This window comes from Sebastes fasciatus, chromosome 21, assembly GCF_043250625.1.
Source record: "Sebastes fasciatus isolate fSebFas1 chromosome 21, fSebFas1.pri, whole genome shotgun sequence".
NCBI lineage: Eukaryota > Metazoa > Chordata > Actinopteri > Perciformes > Sebastidae > Sebastes > Sebastes fasciatus.
In genome coordinates, this window is record NC_133815.1 from 10,422,010 (window position 1) to 10,442,438 (window position 20,429).

The 20,429-nt window shown below is 39.5% G+C and overlaps 3 protein-coding genes across 4 annotated transcripts in view; 1 reads left to right on the forward strand and 2 right to left on the reverse strand.

The window, feature by feature from the left end:
• Window positions 1–3,591: 3,591 nt before the first annotated feature.
• LOC141759451 (Golgi reassembly-stacking protein 1-like) lies at window positions 3,592–10,393 on the reverse strand. Its single transcript, XM_074621519.1, has 9 exons — window positions 10,168–10,393; window positions 8,076–8,156; window positions 6,779–6,982; window positions 6,348–6,434; window positions 6,116–6,246; window positions 5,870–6,008; window positions 5,674–5,785; window positions 5,462–5,584; window positions 3,592–4,581 (listed from the first exon to the last, which is right to left on the reverse strand). The coding sequence occupies exons 1-9, from the start codon at window positions 10,231–10,233 to the stop codon at window positions 4,337–4,339; spliced, it is 1,188 nt and encodes a 395-aa protein (XP_074477620.1). The 5' UTR covers window positions 10,234–10,393; the 3' UTR covers window positions 3,592–4,336.
• Window positions 10,394–12,822: 2,429 nt separating this feature from the next.
• Window positions 12,823–15,324, forward strand: LOC141759454 (elastase-1-like). Its single transcript, XM_074621521.1, has 8 exons — window positions 12,823–12,879; window positions 12,986–13,080; window positions 13,250–13,356; window positions 13,474–13,602; window positions 13,827–13,963; window positions 14,112–14,257; window positions 15,005–15,154; window positions 15,256–15,324. Exons 1-8 carry the CDS (start codon window positions 12,846–12,848, stop codon window positions 15,265–15,267), a joined length of 810 nt encoding a protein of 269 aa, XP_074477622.1. The 5' UTR covers window positions 12,823–12,845; the 3' UTR covers window positions 15,268–15,324.
• Window positions 15,325–16,846: 1,522 nt separating this feature from the next.
• csrnp1b (cysteine-serine-rich nuclear protein 1b) overlaps window positions 16,847–20,429 on the reverse strand; it is a 96,409-nt gene continuing 92,826 nt past the window's right edge. For both annotated transcript variants that reach the window (XM_074621517.1, XM_074621516.1), the window contains exons 8-9: window positions 20,083–20,379; window positions 16,847–19,970 (exon numbers count right to left, since the gene is read on the reverse strand). In XM_074621517.1, coding sequence (XP_074477618.1) covers window positions 19,011–19,970; window positions 20,083–20,379 — 1,257 coding nt within the window. In that variant the 3' untranslated portion in view covers window positions 16,847–19,010. The remainder of the gene's footprint in view (window positions 19,971–20,082; window positions 20,380–20,429) is intronic.

The window sequence follows — 20,429 nt, forward strand, 5'->3', positions numbered from 1 at the left end:
ATCTCAACATCTAACGGAATGGATGGACACAATTTCTTTTACAGATATTCATGGTTCCCAGACGATGTCTGGATGATCCTATTAACTTTGGTGATTCCCTGACATTTCCTCTAGCGCCACCGTAACCTTGACGTTTGTGGTCTGTCCTCACCAGAAAACAACCAAGTTGACCATTTGTTTAAATGTTTAAAAATCAATTTTTTTGTAGCCTACTTTCCTGATAAGCGTGATGGTGTTATACCGCCACAAAACCACCTAGGGATGGGGTCGGCTCTATCATTATGATCTATACTGATTATACTCTAACCTTAATGTGTCCAATACTTCAAAAAGAAAATTCTGACTTTGACAGAGGAGACCACTGTCACCTCCAACAACAATCAACATTAGCTCCTTTTAACCACAACCACAATCTTTCTATCTTTGGTTGCCTAAATCAGTGGTTCTGAACTGTTTTCTTGTCGAGGACCTCTAAATTGATACACATTAGGTCACAGACCTCCATTTGATAAGATCTTGCTTCAGGGACCTCCATCTGAAAAGATTTTGATTGTTAGATATGATAAAGACTAGAATTCTGTAGTTGTCTACTATAGTTGGGGAGATAACTGCTGGAAGAAGTGCAACCTCTTATCAGAAACACTATGACTCTTACTGACATTGGGCTCACATCTATAGCAAATTTAATAGTGAAAATAAACTATTCCCCATTTTTCTGGGGACCCCCTGGAACTCCCTCAAGGACCCCTGAGGAAACCCGGACCCCTGGTTGAGAACCACTGGCCTAAACTTAAGCAAACCTTAACCACAGAAATGGCAGATCACAACAAGCTCTGGTGGGAGCCCAGGTTGCCTCTAGGCTTTGGGCATGTCTTGCCAGGGACCTTTGTAGCATATCATTCTCCTTCTATTTTTCCACTTATTTCCATCTCTCTACTGTCAGCTATCCAGTAAAGGCGGAACCCTTTGCTTGCACCACGGCCATCTTCAAACTGGACCTTCATTTTGATCTCAACTACACACCTGTTAAGTTTCGGGACTGCCTCTTTACGACTCTATCGTGGTGACAACTATGCCGACAGACAGACAAATGAAACACCTGCAAAGTACTCAAAACCGCCTCTGTCCTGCTACAGTAGGTGTCTCCAGGACCACATTTAGCCATGATGATTCATGCACAGACTCACAAGGTGAAAACGATAACAAAAAATACCATTTTTCACTCCACTACCAACAGCACTGCCTCTCAGGCTACAGCATGTGTTGAACAATAATTTAAGAGCAAATTGATGGGAGCTGGTAGCAAATAACTGTCTCCTGTAAAAATAGACACAAACATATAACCTGCGGATAATGATTGCAGGAGATGAAAACAACTTCCTAATGAATTCTGGCCCCGCAGAGTGACGGTCCTCTTGCATGGATGAATGTAATTACGACCTGTACATTGGTGGCGAAACACAGACGGCACTTACAGAGATTATTCCCAGGATCTGGTGTGCACACTGTGATGAGCACTGCATGACACTTGTATTAAAATACAGCTCCCAGCGGTCCCAAATATAGGCGCCAAGATATCTGTGATTAGGGTGGGAGGGTGTCAAAAACTGAAAATAGAAGTGTGTGAGAGGTGGGGATTTGTGCCCAGATATATGAACCAAGAATTGGCTGTTTAAAACATCTGTGAATTGCTGCATTTATATCCTTTTTTCGAGTGACATAGTGTCAACCCTGCACATTCAGCCAGAGAAAAAGAAAGATGCACTTTTATGTGGAGACGTGTGAACACTGTGCTTCAAGCAATCACTCGCTCATTTTCTCTCTCTATACCTTTCCCTCCATCCACTCTCTCTTTCTCCGTAGTTATTCTATTTCACAATTTGTCATGCTGCAACGACAGGCTGACGCAACGGGCACTATGCTGGTGCCTGTGAGCCGAGCCTCTCAGGGGTTGAGATAAAGCTGAGCTGACAAGTGGGTTCATCTGCGTCACAGTGGCCTTTGAAACCGCCTCAGAAAAGGGAGAAAACGAAGGCGAGGCATGTTCCTCCAGAGGTGGCCCCCTTTACACTTCACCTCTCGGCTTCCCGCCCCCCTGGCATGCAGCTGCTGGCTTTTGCCTCAGGCGGCTTCTTCAAATAAAGCTATCTTCATGTTGCACACCTAACATGGAGGCATTGAAACGGCGTATTCACCCTGAGATAAGAAGTGAAAAAACAAACTAAACACCACCCCGTACAGTGTTGATTTAAAAAGCTTGAGGCATTGATTTTTCTGCAACATTGCTACTATTAAATTTCAGCGTGTAGGCAGGAAGCTGCAACATATTCATCTTAGAAATATAATCCTGCATTTAACAAGACATACAGGTGTGCCAGTCAGAGGAAGGCTTCCTTCAGAACACCACTCACTCTGTGGTGGATGAAGACTAATGCATCTCCCTCTTCTTCGTCTTTCTTCCCCCACAGTCCTTTCTCTCCCTTAATGCCCAACCCCCCCCCCCTTCAACTGAGGAGGGCCCTACATGGTAAATAATTGAGGCGTATTCCCCCTCTGCTACTGTAGCTTCCCTGCTTAGATTTTTGCATTTTAAGGGTCTCAGTAATATTTGGATATTCTGATTTAGAAATAGAAAGGATATAAATAGAGATAATGAGAACGCATTGTGATTATGATTAATGCTGAATATAGTGTCAGACAAGGATCCTCGGGGTGAAATAGCCAAAGAAATGCCAACATAGGTCTCTATATCATGAGCAAGAGATCATTTCTACATCAGAAAATCTATATTTTAATATTTTATGTCCTATATTTGATTTCATATTGTAGAGGGCTTTTCCAGGCAAACCCAGCAGGCACCATATATATATATAATACCAAAGCTGAATATATGCAGCATGGGATGATATTAATGGTACTAATGATGCCACTGGGTCAGAGAGGCATCAGTGCTGTTAAGTTTCCTTATTAATACAAGATGCTCCTGCTCCACTAGATCAAACAAATAAATCCCTGAAGAGTTCAAAGAAGATTTGAATATTGTTCAGCTGCATGTCGACATTCATTATTAAAAATAGGATACAGAAGATTTTAAATTTGACAGCAATGGCAGAAGCTGCAATGGCAGAAGCTTTCCTGGTTGGGATCTATAATGAGGCGTTTGCTGACACCTGCTGTCTAAAAGCATGAAGTTACACATGTACAATATATTTTTTTTTACAAAGAAAAGATATACTTATATACTATATTGTATGTGTGAGCTGTTGCTATATTGTCAGTCTTCTCTTCAGTGGTTAACCCCTTAGGGTTAGGGTTAAATTATGTTTTGAATGATGGTAAACGGTTTTATAGTCATCAAAATGCAGTATGCGCTAATTGCTTTTACTCACTTCTGTGACAGTGGAAAACATACTGAAGTATTTTGATGAATAGACAACTTTTTACCATCATTCAAAACATTGTTTATCATCATTTAACCCTAAACACGCCAGCAGGCAGGTGGGTTTTTAGCAGTTAAACTACAGAAAATGCTGAGACTTCATCTTTCTTATTATGCACACACCTAACAGAATAAAAAAAGACTGCTGCAGGTTTATCTTGAGCATCTTCTTTTTATAAATATTTGAATATTTTTTTCCATCAATAAAAATCTGTAACATAATTTAATTAAAATCTCTATAAAGAAAAGAAACAGAAAACAATCAGAGAGCTGCATCAAACCCGGCTCGCTCATTTACACCGATCAGAAGTCAAACCTACACATACAGTAAGAAAGGCGGGTATTTAAAATGAGACTTAAGGCAAAAAGGCTTAAATGGTAAATGCCTGAGATTAAAACTATCTTTTTCACACTTGTAGTCGAACTCAAAAGTAAAAGCATCCACCCCAAATTCCAAAATATAAAACATAAAACCACATGATGGATCTGCGTGAACTCCAGCTCAAACTTTCCTTGTCTAACAGTTTCATACTATTCAGCAGGTGCTACTAGTGAGAGCAACAATACGAGAATCCCCTTTGGCTTTTTAGTGCAAACTAGGATGACTTCTAACAGCAACTAAGACTCAACTAAGGCTTCATCCTGGTTGACGTTGAGACATACAGTGTGCCTAAATTAAAGAGTACATTCATGTGTATTAACCATCTTTTCAGTAAACATACTATCTTTCTTAAATGTGCAATTCAGCATGCAGCAATGGCACCTGGATATAAATAAAACGCTTAGAAATTAAAAAAAAGTTCCAGTGATGCAACTTGAATTCATGATAGAAGCGTTCTGTATCCTAGTGTGCTCTAAATCTCCTCTTACTATGAGTTGAACAGGTTACTTATACTTTTATGCAGCCGTCTCCGACGTCTCTTCCTCTATAATATTCACTGAGCTTGAGGGCTCAGATCTGGTCTCTTGCACCTCTGGGATACTCGCGTCACTCAGGATCTCTGTGGTGACTTCAAGGCCTGTGAGGTCGTCTGGAGAAGTGGCGGTTATCCGGTCAATAACACCCTCCTGCTCCGTCTCCTGGATGTCTGATTCTTCCTCCCTCTCTGGAGAGGAAGGTCTTTGGTCAAAAGATGAGGTATCTGTAAAAAATAAATAAATAAACAAGTTTAGTTAAAGGAAAGGTGCACCTCAAGATACAAACGCCTCATTTCCACAGTTTTGTTTTGTATCTGTAAATCCGCATAGTATACAGATTATGCCCTCTAGTGGTCAACGCAAGGACATGCATCTCTTTACGGATGGATAGAAACATCACCGCAGATATGGGAGAGAAGTTACTACTAGTGTTTTGATATCTATAGTCTGTTTTTCCCTCTAGACAAGTCACATCTATAGCGTTGCTTAACAAGCTAACTTCACTGGTAGGTAGATGGGTAGACTTTATTGATCCCCAAAGGGAAATTGAGGTGTTACAGCAGCAATTTACATAGATCCCCAAAAAACATGCATCACTCACACAAAAGACATGAGGTAGGTAAGAAAAAACACTATTTATAAATCTCTATATAAATGTATGTACCAAACTACATTACACTAGATAGAAGAAATAAAGAAAATACAACAAAATAGAGTTAAAGATGAAGCAAAAGTTACTTTTTTTTTTCAACGCACTCAAGGCAAATTACGGACCGAAAAATTGGAAGGAGGAATTTCACAAACACATCGGAGATCACGGAGGTTCCCATAGGAATGAATGAACTTCCGGTTGACTTGCATACGTGCACAGAGCTATGTGGAAACGAGGCATTAGCACAACTTTGTTTTAATTAATCAAAGGAAACCTTGACACCGTTTTAGAAACACTCTAGAAAATAATTCACCAACCAAGCCATTAAATGAACGATAGCTGGTTTTCACCATTTTCCTTTTCCTTTACAAGGAGGACGGCATTAAAAACATGTACTCGGCTCTAATCAGCTGCACAATTCAGTCACTTGTAGAGGGTGTAGAGGTACTTACCCAAGCTGCACTGATCACCAGAGTCGTCTCCATAATTAACGAACATGGAGCTCTGGCACATGTCATTGGTGGAAACCGTATCTGACAAGTCTGGAGTCGTCGCTTCGGGTATGTCGGAAATATCTGCAAATTCATACATTTTATTCTGTGTGAAAACCACTAAATCAGACACTGAAAACAAATGAATGCTTCTCAAAATGAGATCTGGTTACCTAAGTCCACAGTTGACTGAGTAGGCGAAGGTACACACAAGTCTTGCACAGCTCCTTCGATTTGATGCAAATCTATTTCACAAGAGGGGCTGTGTGCATCCACTGGAGTCATCTGCAAACAGAGAACTTGTGTTTTACACAAGGAAAAACACTCCACCAGGTACATTTCATAAAAAAAAGATGTGATGAGATGTGCCTCAGTGTGGTCTCTGGCAACCAGCTCCTCACTGCTGTCAATCACCGCAGATGGCAGAACATTTTTGCTGTGGGTGTCAGTCGGAGCTGCACGAGTTGGGATTCTGTGCAAGTAGCCGTAGCCAATGCCACAGCCTAAGCTACAATTCAAAACAAAATAACAAGTGTATTACTGTAAATGTTAGAGATATCTGTACGTCTGTAGGTGACGTGATAAGAAAAGGTTGCAGCTATTCAAAAGACATACCTTCCCTCTCCTCCCCACGCTCCGTTTGGAGTCACCACTACCTCCCTGCACTGGTCGGTCTGCATGTTGTACACCAGCAGCTTCAGAGGTTTCCCCTCATTGGCTTCAATCAAAGAAAAGAAATCCTCAGACTGCAACACAAAAAGAAAGGAATTTAAGATCTTACACTGTATTTTGTCCATGAATGTTATTATATCCATTTATATGAATAAAAGATTAAAAAAAAGCTTACATCTTGCAACACCTGGTCAGCTCCCACGATGAAGTCATCGTGAGCAATAAGGCCGGCCAAAGCTGCAGGAGAACTGGCTTCAACATCCTGTAAAGGTTAAGATGTTTATGAAGCCGTTTTTATTTGTATTTAAAACCACAGTCTGTATATATTTGAATTTATATGTGACAATAAAACACCAACATTTGTCCATTTGGTGGTACCAAATTAGGAGGTACCAACCCTAAAAGAATATGACTTCTTTTAATGGTTAGGATCAACTAACACATTCAAAACCGTCTACTCTAATTTCTTCTAACTTGAAATAAAATGCTAAAATAATGTACTGGCTACCACCTCAAAGCCGCCAATAAACTGTTTTATATCAGGCCAGCAAGAGCTGAACAAAGAAAGTTAAGGAATAGCCCCTATTGAGGCTAGACTTGACTTACCAGGACGTGCCAAACGTTCTCATTGGCTCCTTCGAAGCTGCAGAAGCGGACGCTAGCGCCCAGCAGACCCTGACCGCCCCACATGTTACTAGGTATCACCTCCAGTTCCCTCACCCGCTGGGTTTTAGAGTTGTACACTTCGAGTTTGACCGCTTTCTCCACATTGGCTTTTAGAAGGTCTTTCAGCAAGTCACTTTCTTTATTCTGGAGAAACAAGAGAAATGTGGACTATTCCAGCTTTGACAGTGCAGAGACGTCGAAGCATGCAAAAGAACATGAAATGAGATTATAGCAGACTGTATGGCCCAGGCTATAATTAAGGCCTGATGTTTAAAGGTTATTGCGGGGAAGAAAAAAATTGGCTGTCAATCTGGGTTTGCAGAAACACAGCACAGAAGCACACAAGTTCATCTTTATTGTCCCATAAAAAATGTAAAACTGCAACTTCATCTAGGACTTTAAGGTGTTATTGATAACACTGATAACACTCAGCCACTAAATGTCGTATTCTCCCTCCCCCGTTCCATCGCATTTACTTCACAACAAGTCGTTGCCAGGCACTTACCGTCAATCTAAGACATTCATCTGTTTTTTTCAACACTAACTGACGACCCAGAAATACCACGTGATTGGCTCACAAGCCTCGTTAGAAGTGGGAATTGAACGTCAGTTATCTTCCACAGAGATAAACAAAACATTAATTTTGGACCTGCCAAAATGTTTAAAATGATTAATTCACAATCAAAATATTTATTTTTTCAGGAAAAGCCATACTTTTAGTAGGCACCTTTCTAAAGGCTCTGTGGAAGTATTATTATTATTTTTTTTTAAATATTCGTCTACATAAAAATGTTATCAATTAGACCTTTAAGACAGTTGACAAACATGTAGCTTTACTAAAACCAGTCTAAGGATAAGGGCTCAAAAGTCCTATGCAGGGATAGAACAGTGGCTTTACATGATTTAAGTGAAAGTATACCAGCATCTTGGGATCCATAGCTATGTGATGGCATGTTTTAAAAGGATCATACCCTCTGCAGCTGAATTGCACAAAGTTGTAAAGATGAATCACAGAAAAAGTCCTTTTCATGTTAATGATTGACATCAATATCTACTGTGCAATTTTCCTCAGCTAACCGAGAGTGATCACTTCCCCTGATTTCAATGCAGTCATTAAAATGCTACTTCTAAACTCACATTTGCTCACTCAATGTTTGTTATTTGATAATATATTGACATTTTGGTGAGTGGACATGCCAAACCACCATTTACTTAAGCCTCACAGGAGTCTACTCACAAGCCGGGTATTTCCTATGGAGAGAATGAAGTCAAAGAAGGGCTCCAGACCAGCCCTCAGAGCTGGGGAGTCCTCTTGAACCTGAAATGTGAAAAACACACATGAGATTTGGCTGATTTGACATAATAGCTACTGTGTTATAGTCGCCCCGTGTGTCAACTAAAGATACTGCATTGCCCAAAATTTTGGGATCCTGATTGTGAGATATGGCACAGTAGTTGTTCCACATCAGGGGTCAGCAACCTTTACTATCAAAAGAGCCATTTTAGGCAAAAAAAAAAGAAAATCTGTCTGGAGCCGCAAAACATGTGAGCATTGTGATGAAGGTAACACAGTTTATAGTTTAAGTATATAGTATATAAGTCTAATGCAGTGAGGGCCAAAGTGCAAATGTACTACGGAGTATTAGGGCCACATTGAGGGAAAAAACATCTGAGATTTACAGAATAAAGTCATAATATTACAAGAACAAAAGTCGCAATATTACAAGAATAAAGTCATAACTTTACGAGAAAAAAGTTGTAATATTATGAGAATAAAGTCATAAGTTTAAGAGAAAAAAGGAAAATAATACGTAAAATTACTACGTGTAATTATAATACAATATAATTACTATATAATATAATTACTTTATAATATTATGACTTTAATCTCATAATACTACGACTTTTTTCTCGTAAACCTATAACTTTATTCTAGTAATATTATTACTTAATTAATTAATATTATGAGTTTATTCTCGAATTTTTTTTTCCTCAATGTGGCCCTAACACTCCGTCGTACCGTCGTACCATAGACCTACAACAATGATAAATAAAAATGAAAAAGTAAACAAAAAACAGTTATTCATTTAAATTTTTATAAATCCACAGGGAGCCACTGGAGAGGAGCTTAAGAGATGCATGTGGCTCCGGAGCCCCTGTTCCACATAGATGACATGTAACTTTATAATTTATATTTAGGCTACTAGTATGAGCTTCTGCTTTTATATTCTTTTATTCGTTTTTATCTTATGCACTTTATGCTCTTTTATCTTGCTTTTATATATGTAAAGCACTTTGAATTGCCTTTTCTGTATGAAATGTGCTATATAAATAAACTTGCCTTGCCTTGCCTTTAGAATTGCTTTTTAAAATAATATTTCTTAATATAAGGAAAACCTTTCTGCCATGGTGGCAGGTGACCTGACAGTCTTACCTGCCACAGCCAACATTTACCCTGTACATTTGGCAGGTGGCAGGTGCTTATTTCATTCCCTGTAGTGATGTGTCGATCGCAAACGAACCAGCTAAAAGAGCCGGCTCTTTTAAGTGAACGATGGGAGCCAGCTCCTGTCCGAGAGCCGTTTTATTTATAATTTTTTATTATTAATTCAAGGCAGAATGATAGGACGATCTTCTTGCGTTGCGGTGCGTTGCGTTGCGGTGCCGTGCGCTAAGGTGCGTTGCGGTGCGTTGCGGTGCGTTGCGGTGCGGTGCGTTGCGCGAATAGCAGACAAGATGAGTGACAGTCGGAAACGAGGCAGCATGTAAAATTACGGTATTCTGGAAATTATAAGGTTTAGTATAATTATATTGAATAATTTAAGTGATATATGTGCAGACATACTAATCATAGGTAAAAACAGCTAAAGCTAAATTTGGCTGAACTATAAAAGGCAGAGGTGATAAAACAAAGAGCCGTTTGTTTTGGGAGCCGAAAGAGCCGGCTCTTCTTGGTGACCTGAGCCAAATGATCTGGCTCACTAAAAAGAGCCTGAATCCCCATCACTAGTGGTTACTTAGTATCAGTTTCTGCAGTGAGAGGACTCAACAATGATACTCTGTAGCAACGCTGGGTGTGTTGCCAAGTGCCACCTCATCATGGGCGGACACCATTAACACTGACCACGAGTTACTACACACACACACACAGAACATACCTGACAAATAAACAACAGTGACAATGTTTCTTCATAGATACATTGCAACAACAATATGTGTGCAGGACCAGCATAGTTAGTAAGTTATTGAGCTTAAACTGGCTTCATAAAGTGAACTGTATTGACAAACAGAGCATGCTGCATGTAACCTTGCACTACTACTGTACATACCCCGTGGACATGATATCCGCTGTAAGTTCCTCCATCCGACAGAAACGAGCTCTGTGTTATCCCCATGGCTTCAACAGCTATCTGAACTAAATGTCACTGAGGTAGAGTAATGTTAGAAGGCATTACTGGAAGCTGTGCAGCTAATTCAAGCTAGAGAGCTAGCGGCCAACAGCTGAGAGGCAGGTTGAGGTTAACAGCAGCTCCACAGCTAGGCAAAGCTAATAAATAGAGATGACAGAAAAATCGAGCCTGTACTGAGCTTGTTAGGTGATATCATTCAGCAATCTGCAGTTCGATTAGCCGTCCTGTTCTACGCGGTTGCATAGCAACAGATAATGCTATTGTAAAAAAAAAAAAAAGCTTTTAATTTTGGTCAGAAAAATGGACATTGTCTGTGATAAATATTATTATTATTATTATTATTATTATCATTATTATTATTATTATTATTATTATTATTATTATTATTATTATTATTATATTTCTTGTTGAGCTTGATTTAGTTTTTTTTTAATTGCTTTTTCCGAAATAACAATGGACATTGTATGTGATAAATATTATTATTATTATTATTATTATTATTAATAACAAGAAAAAAAGAAGACACAATGAAAAGAAACAATAAAATTAGAAATATAAATACATAAAAATGTTTGTAAAATAACTTTGTATACACAAAACAAACTAAATGAATACAAAGAAATGATGGTTAAAGTTGTAAGCAATGAAGACTCATAATATCAAGGGCATATAAAAAAAAAAAGCTTTAATTTTGTTCAGGAAAAATGGACATTGTACGTGATAAAATTGGATATTTAATACAAAATGTTGTACGTACAAATAATGTTTGGCGGTTTGTAGCCTTACATAGAGCATGTCTGAGGAAGATCAAGCATACATTTATTATTATTGTTATTATTATTATTATCATTATTATTCTCATTATTCTTATTCTTATTATAATTATTCTTATTATCATTATTCTTATTCTTATAATTATTACTATTATTATTATTATTATTATCATTATTATCATTCTTATTCTTATTATTCTTATTATTATCATTATTATTATATTTCTTGTTGAGCTTGATTTAGTTTTTTTTAATTGCTTTTTCCAAAACAGAAAAACAACCACAAATAATGACACTAATAACAAGAAAAAAGAAGACACAATGAAAAGAAGAAAGAAAGAAATTATTATTATTATTATTATTATTATTATTATTATTATATTACAATTAAATATTATATTTTATTGCTTTTTCCGAAACAAAAAACAACAACAAATAATGACACTAATAACAAGAAAAAAAGAAGACACAATGAAAAGAAGAAAGAAAAACGATACAATAAAATAAAAAATATATAAGTAAATAAAAATGTTTGTAAAATAACTTTGTATACACAAAACAAACTAAATAATATACAAAAAAATGGTAGTTAAAGTTGTCGGCAATGAATATATCAATATATCAATATATCATATCATAATATCAAGGGCATATAAGTCTAACTGATAGTGATTCTCACATCCCACAGTAGGAGAATGGGAGTCAAGTATGGTTCAGACATGGAACTCCAACTCTAATTTCTCTAAATAAATCATGAACCAATTGTATAAAGCTGGGTGGAAAGGTATCTTTCCACTTAAAAAGGATCAGACGCCGGGCAGTAAACGTGGCAAAGTCTGATTTAGCTTTGGCTTAAATTTAGCTAGACTGTACAATGAAATAGAGAATCATAGCCAGCAGGTAGGCAATACTTGCAATCTGATTTGATCAGAGTTTCACATGGGGACTGCTTACCTTTTGTGTTACATTTATATGTTCCAAGGGAGAAAACAAACCTACAACATTAGCTAACCTAAATGGTTTACAGTTAGCCTATTATCTCCCATTGCATTGGGTTACAAGGATAGCAACCTATCTTAGTCTTGGACCAAAGAAAGTGAACATTTTACATTAGTTAACATTGAACGTGATGAAAATGTATTAATTTTGTTAGAAGAATGAATACTGGACATAATAATAACAATACATTTTAATATATTATAATTTCATATGTCTATTTGATCTAAAAAAAAAAAAATGCTTCCTCCAGAAGTTTCTGTATGTAGTTGGACTTTTTATATGTAGTTATTTAGGCTTTATGTACATAATTACACATATCTTCCAATGAAATCTGTCTGTTTCCCACAATATGGGGGTAAATGATTAAAGTCACATACTGTTAGCAGGCTGTGGAACATTTTCTTCTTTTTGCTGATCAGTTCAACAGTTATCTGTGTGGAAAATGTGTGATTGTGTCTCGCTCTTTATAGATGGTTTAGTTGAATTTGCCTGAATGCACCTGCTCTTTTCCCACCACGATAAGAAATATGACCTCTTGTTTTTTAAAGTTTCCTAAATTAATAAATTCGCAAATACAATAGATTTTGAGAGATTTATAAGGTTGTTGACTACCTGTAAAGAAACACTTTAATATTTTAAATATTTTCCCAAATGCGTTCCCCATTCCTCAATGCAGCATACCATATTGTGCATTCGATCTGGGATTGTCCACCTGGATTGTTGGCAGGTAACTTAATGGTTGCGTAATACTATCTGAAGGTCTTCCACTCTCAAACTGATATAAATAGTTAAAAGCAAACTGCATTTGGTCCACACTTCTCCAACATGATTTGGCTTGTGGCTTTCCTGTCCTGCATTGGTAAGTTTTACAAGAATCAACACACTTTATAATAGACCTCTTCAGTGCTGTTAGGGATTTTGTGAACACATTAATCAATGTCACCGATGTACTGTACTCTCAAAAGGGCTGATTTACGCTGAAACACCCTTCAACCATAATGTGCACAATGAGAGGGTCATAGGAGGCCACGATGCCAAACCCAACACCTGGAAATGGCAGGTAAAACCTATATTAGCACTACTTTGTGTCAATTTAATAAACATTAACAGTGATTTTCTTATTTATTATTGAGCAAATAGTCTCAATACTGAGCTGCTTAATGATTTGATTTCTGAAATTACATTTAATCCACTTATCAATATGCAATAAGTTCTCTGTTTTCTCCCAGGCTTCTCTCCAGTATGACTCATACAATGACGGCTACTACTACCACATGTGTGGAGGCACTATCATTGATGCTTTCTACATCATGACTGCAGCTCACTGTATCCTCAGGTCCTTATTGACATCATATACATCAAACTGAATGCATTAAATCATTCATTAAGTTATTAAGTGTGTTGGATAAATGATTGTAAGTAAGCATAGTGTGTCTTTTTTACTTACTTTCAGCATGGATGCCAGTCAGTACCGTGTGGTGGTAGGGGAGTATGACCTTTATGAGTACGACGGCAGCGAGCAGTTCATCCGCGTGGAGACGATTACTGTCCACCCTGGCTGGAACGGAGACCTTGGCAAAGGGTAGAGCAAGTCAGACCACTTCTCTTTAATTTAACCATTCAAAAGCACAACTGTATTGACAGCAGTGGCCCGAGGGGATAGTTTCAGGGCGTCACATGCATTCACATTTACAACTTGGAGCAATCCTGTATTACCACTTTCCCTCACCACAGAGCTTCAGTGCTTTGCACAAGTAGATGGGAACAAAACTACTGTCAAAGCTTCTTTTCTTTTTTGTCTATTAGAAATGACATTGCTCTCCTGAGACTGGCTAATCCCGTGTACGACAACGGCTACGTGGCTGTGGCCAACCTTGTCAGCCCTGGCGAGATGCTGCCTCATGGGTTCACCTGTTACATCACCGGCTGGGGACTCATGGACTGTGAGAAGACACTCTCTCACACACACACACACACACACACACACACACACACACACACACACACACACACACACACACACTATGTACTATATGTCCCATGCACACTAATAGAAATCATACACTTCCTTTTCACTCACTCTTCTCACAGACGGAGGGAGCGTCCCTAATATCCTGCAGGTGGCTCCCATCCCCGTGGTGGAGCACTCAGTCTGCTCCCAGCCTGGCTGGTGGGGCAGCATTGCTCTGAGGACCATGGTGTGTGCCGGAGGGGACGGAGTCATATCAGGCTGCCAGGTACAGCAAATATATATATGCATACTTTTTTGATTTCCCATTAATGCAAGACCATGGCCATCCTTTTTTGTGGACATTTTTTTCCTTTTTTTCCCTCTAATTTATTTTCTGTACTTTAAAGTTAATCTTAAAATAGGGCCTATTATGCTTATTTTAAGGTCCATACTTGTATGGACTTGGCATGGAGTACTCGTTCCCCCCAGTCTGCTCTATTAGTCAGCTGGCCTACTCTGTTGTGATTGGTCACCGAACCAAACTCTTTGGACTCCGCTCCAGCTCTGCTCTAGCTAGCTTTGTTTGAGGGCGTGCCAAACTAGCCGCTAGGCAGGTATTAGGCAAATGTGTTACTTGGTGACATCACCATGTTACAGAAGAAAAGGCGGGACTTCAAGAAAGGCGTTTCAGGCAGTTCAGGAGCAGTAACTCCCTTTGGCATGGACTTTGTAACTATGCAGACCTTTTACCTGCACAAAAAAACTATATAACACAGAAAAGGAAAGGTAAAAAGCACAAAAGCATAATAAGAGCTCTTTAAGTGACTCCACACTCAAATGGTATTGTCAGTGATCCTGAAATAGTGAGTTATTTACTCATTTAAGATGACAACACTACCACCCAGTAGATTTCTGTCTCAGTAAAAGCTGTATAAAAGAGGCTGAGTAAGAGGTAACGTCCTATTTCAAATTCCACGCTCTTCAAACCGGACCCTCTCTTCTCCGTGTCTGTTCTTGTTGCTACCCGTCCCAGGGTGACTCCGGAGGTCCCCTGAGCTGCTTCACAGACGGATCCTGGAGAGTCCACGGCGTTGTCAGTTACGGTCCGTCCGGCATGTGCAACCAAGTGTCTAAACCCACCGTCTTCACCAGAGTCTCTTCCTTCACCGACTGGATCTATTCAGTGAGCCTCCTGTTACCTCTATGATGTGAAAATGTCTCCATATTTCGCCTGAATATTTCAGTTGCCTGACTTTCTTTTTTCTTTGTATGTTTTTCCCCCAGGTTGTACGATAGATGGCACAGTGTATTCTGTAAAATGGAACGTGAGAAATAAAAATAATTTGCATCCCAGTCATTTGTGTTTAACATATAGTATAGGCTACGTTCCAAATCGCATACTTTTTCTTTTTACTTTTAGTGCATACTGCAGCTACCCTTATAAAGTACCCACTGTTGCATGCAGTATGCATACTATTGGGACTTTTGGGGCTTTCAAATGAAACTCGCGAGCTTGTGTTTACAACATGGGAAGTCATGTGAACACTGCTGCTAAGCAACGGAAATATTAACATTTTATATTTTTTACATTTAGCAAGCTAGCAAGTGGGTAAAACATAATGTAGTAAATGCAAAGGCATAATGACAGAGGGAAAAGATGAGGCCGTTGGGAGTATCAACGTTTGTTTTTTCAGATCTATTATAAAATCACAAAGAAAAACAATATATACAAATAAAATTACACTATATTAACTTATTATGCACCGAAAAACTTCCATGGCCTCCGCCTTCTCTGACAACGTCAACAAACAGGTCACAACTCGTGAACTCGGTGCTTTCAGAAACTTTCCACTTGAATACCACAAGAGGGGGGCGTTCACTCTTGTTGTGAACACGGTAAACACGACCCCATTTGAAGGCACCACTACTACTGTGTCATAACATTACACATTGAACTTTGACCCTCTTACTCATATATCTGCAGAGGATTGTGGGTCAGAATAGCCAGAAAAGCATGCTGGCTTGCATACTGCAAAACTCGAGCCGATGTAGTAGGACATCCTGGTATTTTTGGCATACTGCATTTCACATACTATGTATTGGAACATCTTTTTATGACACACTAAATAGTATGGCAGTATGGGTATTGGAATATATGGTAGATGTTTACTTGTAGTTCTTAATTTAGCCAAACGGTGGCAACAGTGGTCCATGTTTAGACTAAATACCGAGCTGACTATACCATGTTGTACTTTGCTTGTAACCAGTCTGCAAATGGGGCCACAGTTAAAGGGTCACTGGGCCAACAAAAGTATGAATGGTGACAATCCCAATCCTCTGACCTCCCAATCTGCAACCCCAGAGGATTTGATGGATGTTTTAAACCAAGGACCAAAGGGACTGGACTTATATTAGGTTTAGGCTCAAGTGGCAATGTGGCATGGAGATAAACCCTTTTAATGTAGTCAGATCAAAGAAAACCAAAAAGAGTTATAGTGAGATCTACCTAAAGACTTAACGAGAACCACATTTCCTTAATGGCAGCCAAATGTGAGCTATATATGCATGCAGTCACCGGCCCCGGTCGACATTTCCTTCACGTCTGGGATTTCTGGGCCATATGTTTGTGGTGGTAGACATGCAGGAGACTACAGCATGACATCACATGAAGTGTTTTTCTCTTAACCATGGAGACCAGAAGCCACAGATGGATTCCAGTGGTTTACACAGAAAACCCCACAAAAGAATGTCGATGCATTTAATGTGAGCATGAACTACCGCGTTTAATGCTATAGAAAATATACTGATTTTAGTAGGTTAAAAAAATGAAACCACTGAAATGTTGAAACAAATAAGCATAAGACAAACAACAGCATTTAGAAAATGTTTTTTTTATTATTGATTGGAGGGACAGGCTGTCAAAATGGCTTAGATGAAAGAAACTGTTTTTCAACAGCAGGTTAAAGTGTGAATATGTAAAAAATAAAGCAGCTTTGTTTGCTCTGCAGGACCATTCAAGCAGAAATATGTACAACACAAAAGGCAAAAAAGTAAGACACGTTCTTTGAAAAAAAAAAAAAAAAAAGCAAAAAAAAGCTGTACTGTAATACATTACATTGATAAAACACTCACTGTTGCCATTTCTTCATGAGAATTGATGTTTTATACAAGAGAAACAAACGTTTGCTTGCAAAAATCAGTGCCCTCTTCGCGGCGTATGAACATATAATCGGATGGATTTCAAAGTAATCAAAAAAGGCAAAAAGCGAATAATACATTTCCGATGTGCGCTCGGCACTTTTTCAAAGTATACAATTAATCAGAACAAGTTTTAACAAACAGGACCTGCATGCATAATTTCTAAAGGGTCCAGAAAGGCTGTTGAAACAGCTGTAGAAAGGGTGAGATATGTACATCAACTCTCAGGTGTCCTCAACTGGTCACACAGAATCACCTTAAAAGGTCTCGTTCCGTCATGAATGAGGCAATTATTCCATTTTTTTAGGGTTTGTGTGCACGATAAAAATTGTATAATATATGCAGTTTTTATCCACAGAGACCCTTTACATGTGTAATTTATTACAACCCAAGTCACAGACTTCCAAGAAATTCAGAATACAATCAAATTGATCTTTGCAATTTACTTAGTTTTAGTGGCTAACTAACCATAAGACTGCCTATGAAAAATACTTCAGAATAGAGAGCGATAACCTTCATAAGTATCTCTATAATTCATATATTACAAAGGTTGTCCCAGATTGAAAATTACTCATTTTAATTTCTTAATAAAATATTCAATTTGTCAGTGATTAGAATTCTTTCGTCAACCTACATAAATTAGTTACAAAATATTAGTGTAATTTTTCTATGGTTATAGGCAGCGACACAATAGACCCATAATTTAGTTTCAGTGATTAGGGAGATTCCACAGTTTTCAGTCCCAAAGCTTAAATGGAAGCACTGTGCACACGCCATCGGCAGGCATGGCTCCCCTGATAAGCAGGCACATCCAGTAAACTTCACGACACCCCATTTTTATTGCCAAAAATGTCTTAAATTAAATAGCTAATGAAATGATGACGTAATAAGTTATCACAAAAAAAAAAAAGTTAAATGTGAAAGAGAATAGATATTAAATACTTTTCCGATGGACCTGTGGTCCCGTTTCCCATAACGACGAGTTAATAAGATATGGAAAAAAGGAAGGAAGATTGCACTTTCAGGTGAAAATATCAAACCACAGTGCTTCTTGAGTGAAAGTAGGCGTTTATCTTGAAAATAAATAGAATAAAATCATAAAGGAAAATAATTTAAAACAAAAGATAAAATAAGCTACAGCTTTTAAATGGTATGAGCATTATTTCTAGTTACCCAGCTCATAAATAAGGAACTCCATAATTTAGCGTTGAACTGTTGAATCGACCCCGTACAACCACAACAATGCCTATTCATACATAACTATTTTCACAGATAAAGTGCTGATCGAGGAGCTTTTAGAGGGATTCTTTTTGTACCATGTAAGAGGGAGAGATCTTGAGTCCACTCGCTTCAGGATTCTACCTACTCAAGTCATCTGGGAGAACATGAACAGGATTGTGTTGTGATTTCTCGGGTTTCATATGAAGGCCATCACAGCAATGGTCACCATACATTGCCTCCAAAAGCTAGAAAGCTAGAAAAAAGTCCCTGAGGTGCACATTCAGCTGTGTTGAGATTCCCAACCTGGCCCCGGTTATTCCTGTTTAGCATATGGTTGGTGATCTTGGTTTGGTTAAAAGAGCTTTCTTAGGAACTGAGAGCCATCATTGGTTTCTACGGGCCTGGTCAAATTGATTTCACTTTTAACACTAGCTGCCATCTCACACAGCAATAATCCCAAACTGCTTTGCTAACGTTTTGAAGGCAAGTCTGGAATTTGAACATTTAGTAGGCAAAAGAGGGAAATCACAGCTTCCTCCAAAAAACTTCTTATGTGCATGTTCGGTCCCCCTCCAAAACCCTTTTTTTTCTTGCACTGTCCACACATATTTCACGTTTCGTCAAACTTTCACAGACTCCATCACAGACAATTTCATGGCTTCCTCCAACAGCTGATTGTCTGTAAATGTGGCGGGGGGTTCTGGGACGGATTCCGAAAGGCCAATGAGCGACTCCAGGAGGCAGGTCCCGGGGTCGCTCGCCGGAGGGAAGCTGGGGTAACTAGGCAACTGAAATTGAAAGAAGTTGTCCATGTGTTCGTACTCCTTGAGGGAGTTGTAGAGCGAGCTGGGCCCCAAGCATGGGAAGCCGTCGAAGAACTCCAGGTCTGACTCCGAGGAGAGGCTCAGGTCCATGTTGTAGCTCGCCGAGCGGTCGATGGTCGGGGAGGGCGTGCGAGGCACGCTGCTGTTGTGGAATAGGCCGTTTCCCTGGTTGGCGTTCTCGTCCATAAGTTCTGAGATGGCTGTTGCTCGATTGTCCGTGTGATCGTCCAACAGCGCGGCGTCTATATTGTCATTCTCGTCAACAAAGTCCACCATGCTAAAGCTACCAAAAGCCTCCGTACATGGCTGTTCTTGCTGTTGATCTGAACAGCACATGTTTTTACAGTCTCTGCTACTTCTCGAGCCGCTCTCCACGTCGTTGAAACTCAAAATGCGACTGAGGCCTTTCTCGTCCACGTCCAGCTGGGTGTGACGCTCGCACGGGCTCCCGCCTGCCGAAGAGTCCTCGCTCTGACCCGAAGAGTCCGATAAGTCCGTCATATCGCTGCTGCAGCTGTTCTCTCCAGCTGTCGCCAGTTCCGAACTAAAGGGGAAGGAGGGCACTGCTGATAGGGTGGTTGCGTTCTCCTCCTCCTCCTCTGTGCTCGACTGCTCCTCCAGCCTCTTCTCCAGCTCCAGCTTCATGATTGTGTGGATGTAATGCGTCTGTACCCTGGTGGAGTTGAACTCGATGCGACCTTCTGTGTTTCCGCAACCGTCCTTGGTGCAGCCACACGGGAAAGAGGAATGATCCATCTGCGGGAGGCAAGAAGGAAGTAGTTAAACTACTTGTGTAATACAGATAAGAAGTCCCAGTTGTGTTATGATTTGGAGCCCTTATTGTTGAACAAGTTTTTTCGTCTCTTACCTGACATTTGATGCCAGCGAGGCTGCAGCTACACGTCTCAGGCTCGCAGAAGCCCTGGCAGTCGCAACCGCAGTTCTCCCTTGAGATCCTCAGCTCGTGCAGCTGCCTCTTCTCCTCTTTGTCGATCTTCTTCACGCCGGCCGTTTTGAGCAGCGAGTAGCGACGTTTAGGGGCGTAAGGCTGGAGGAAAGAGCCCTCGTCCAAATTGGTCCCGCTGATGTCGATGTCCTGCTCGGGAATGTCGTCCACCGTTAGCCGCTCTGCCTCCTCGTTCTCTTCGGTTCCATTCTTAGTCAGCTGGAGGGAACGAAACGCATCAAATGAGTAATTGTTGCATTGAATTTGTT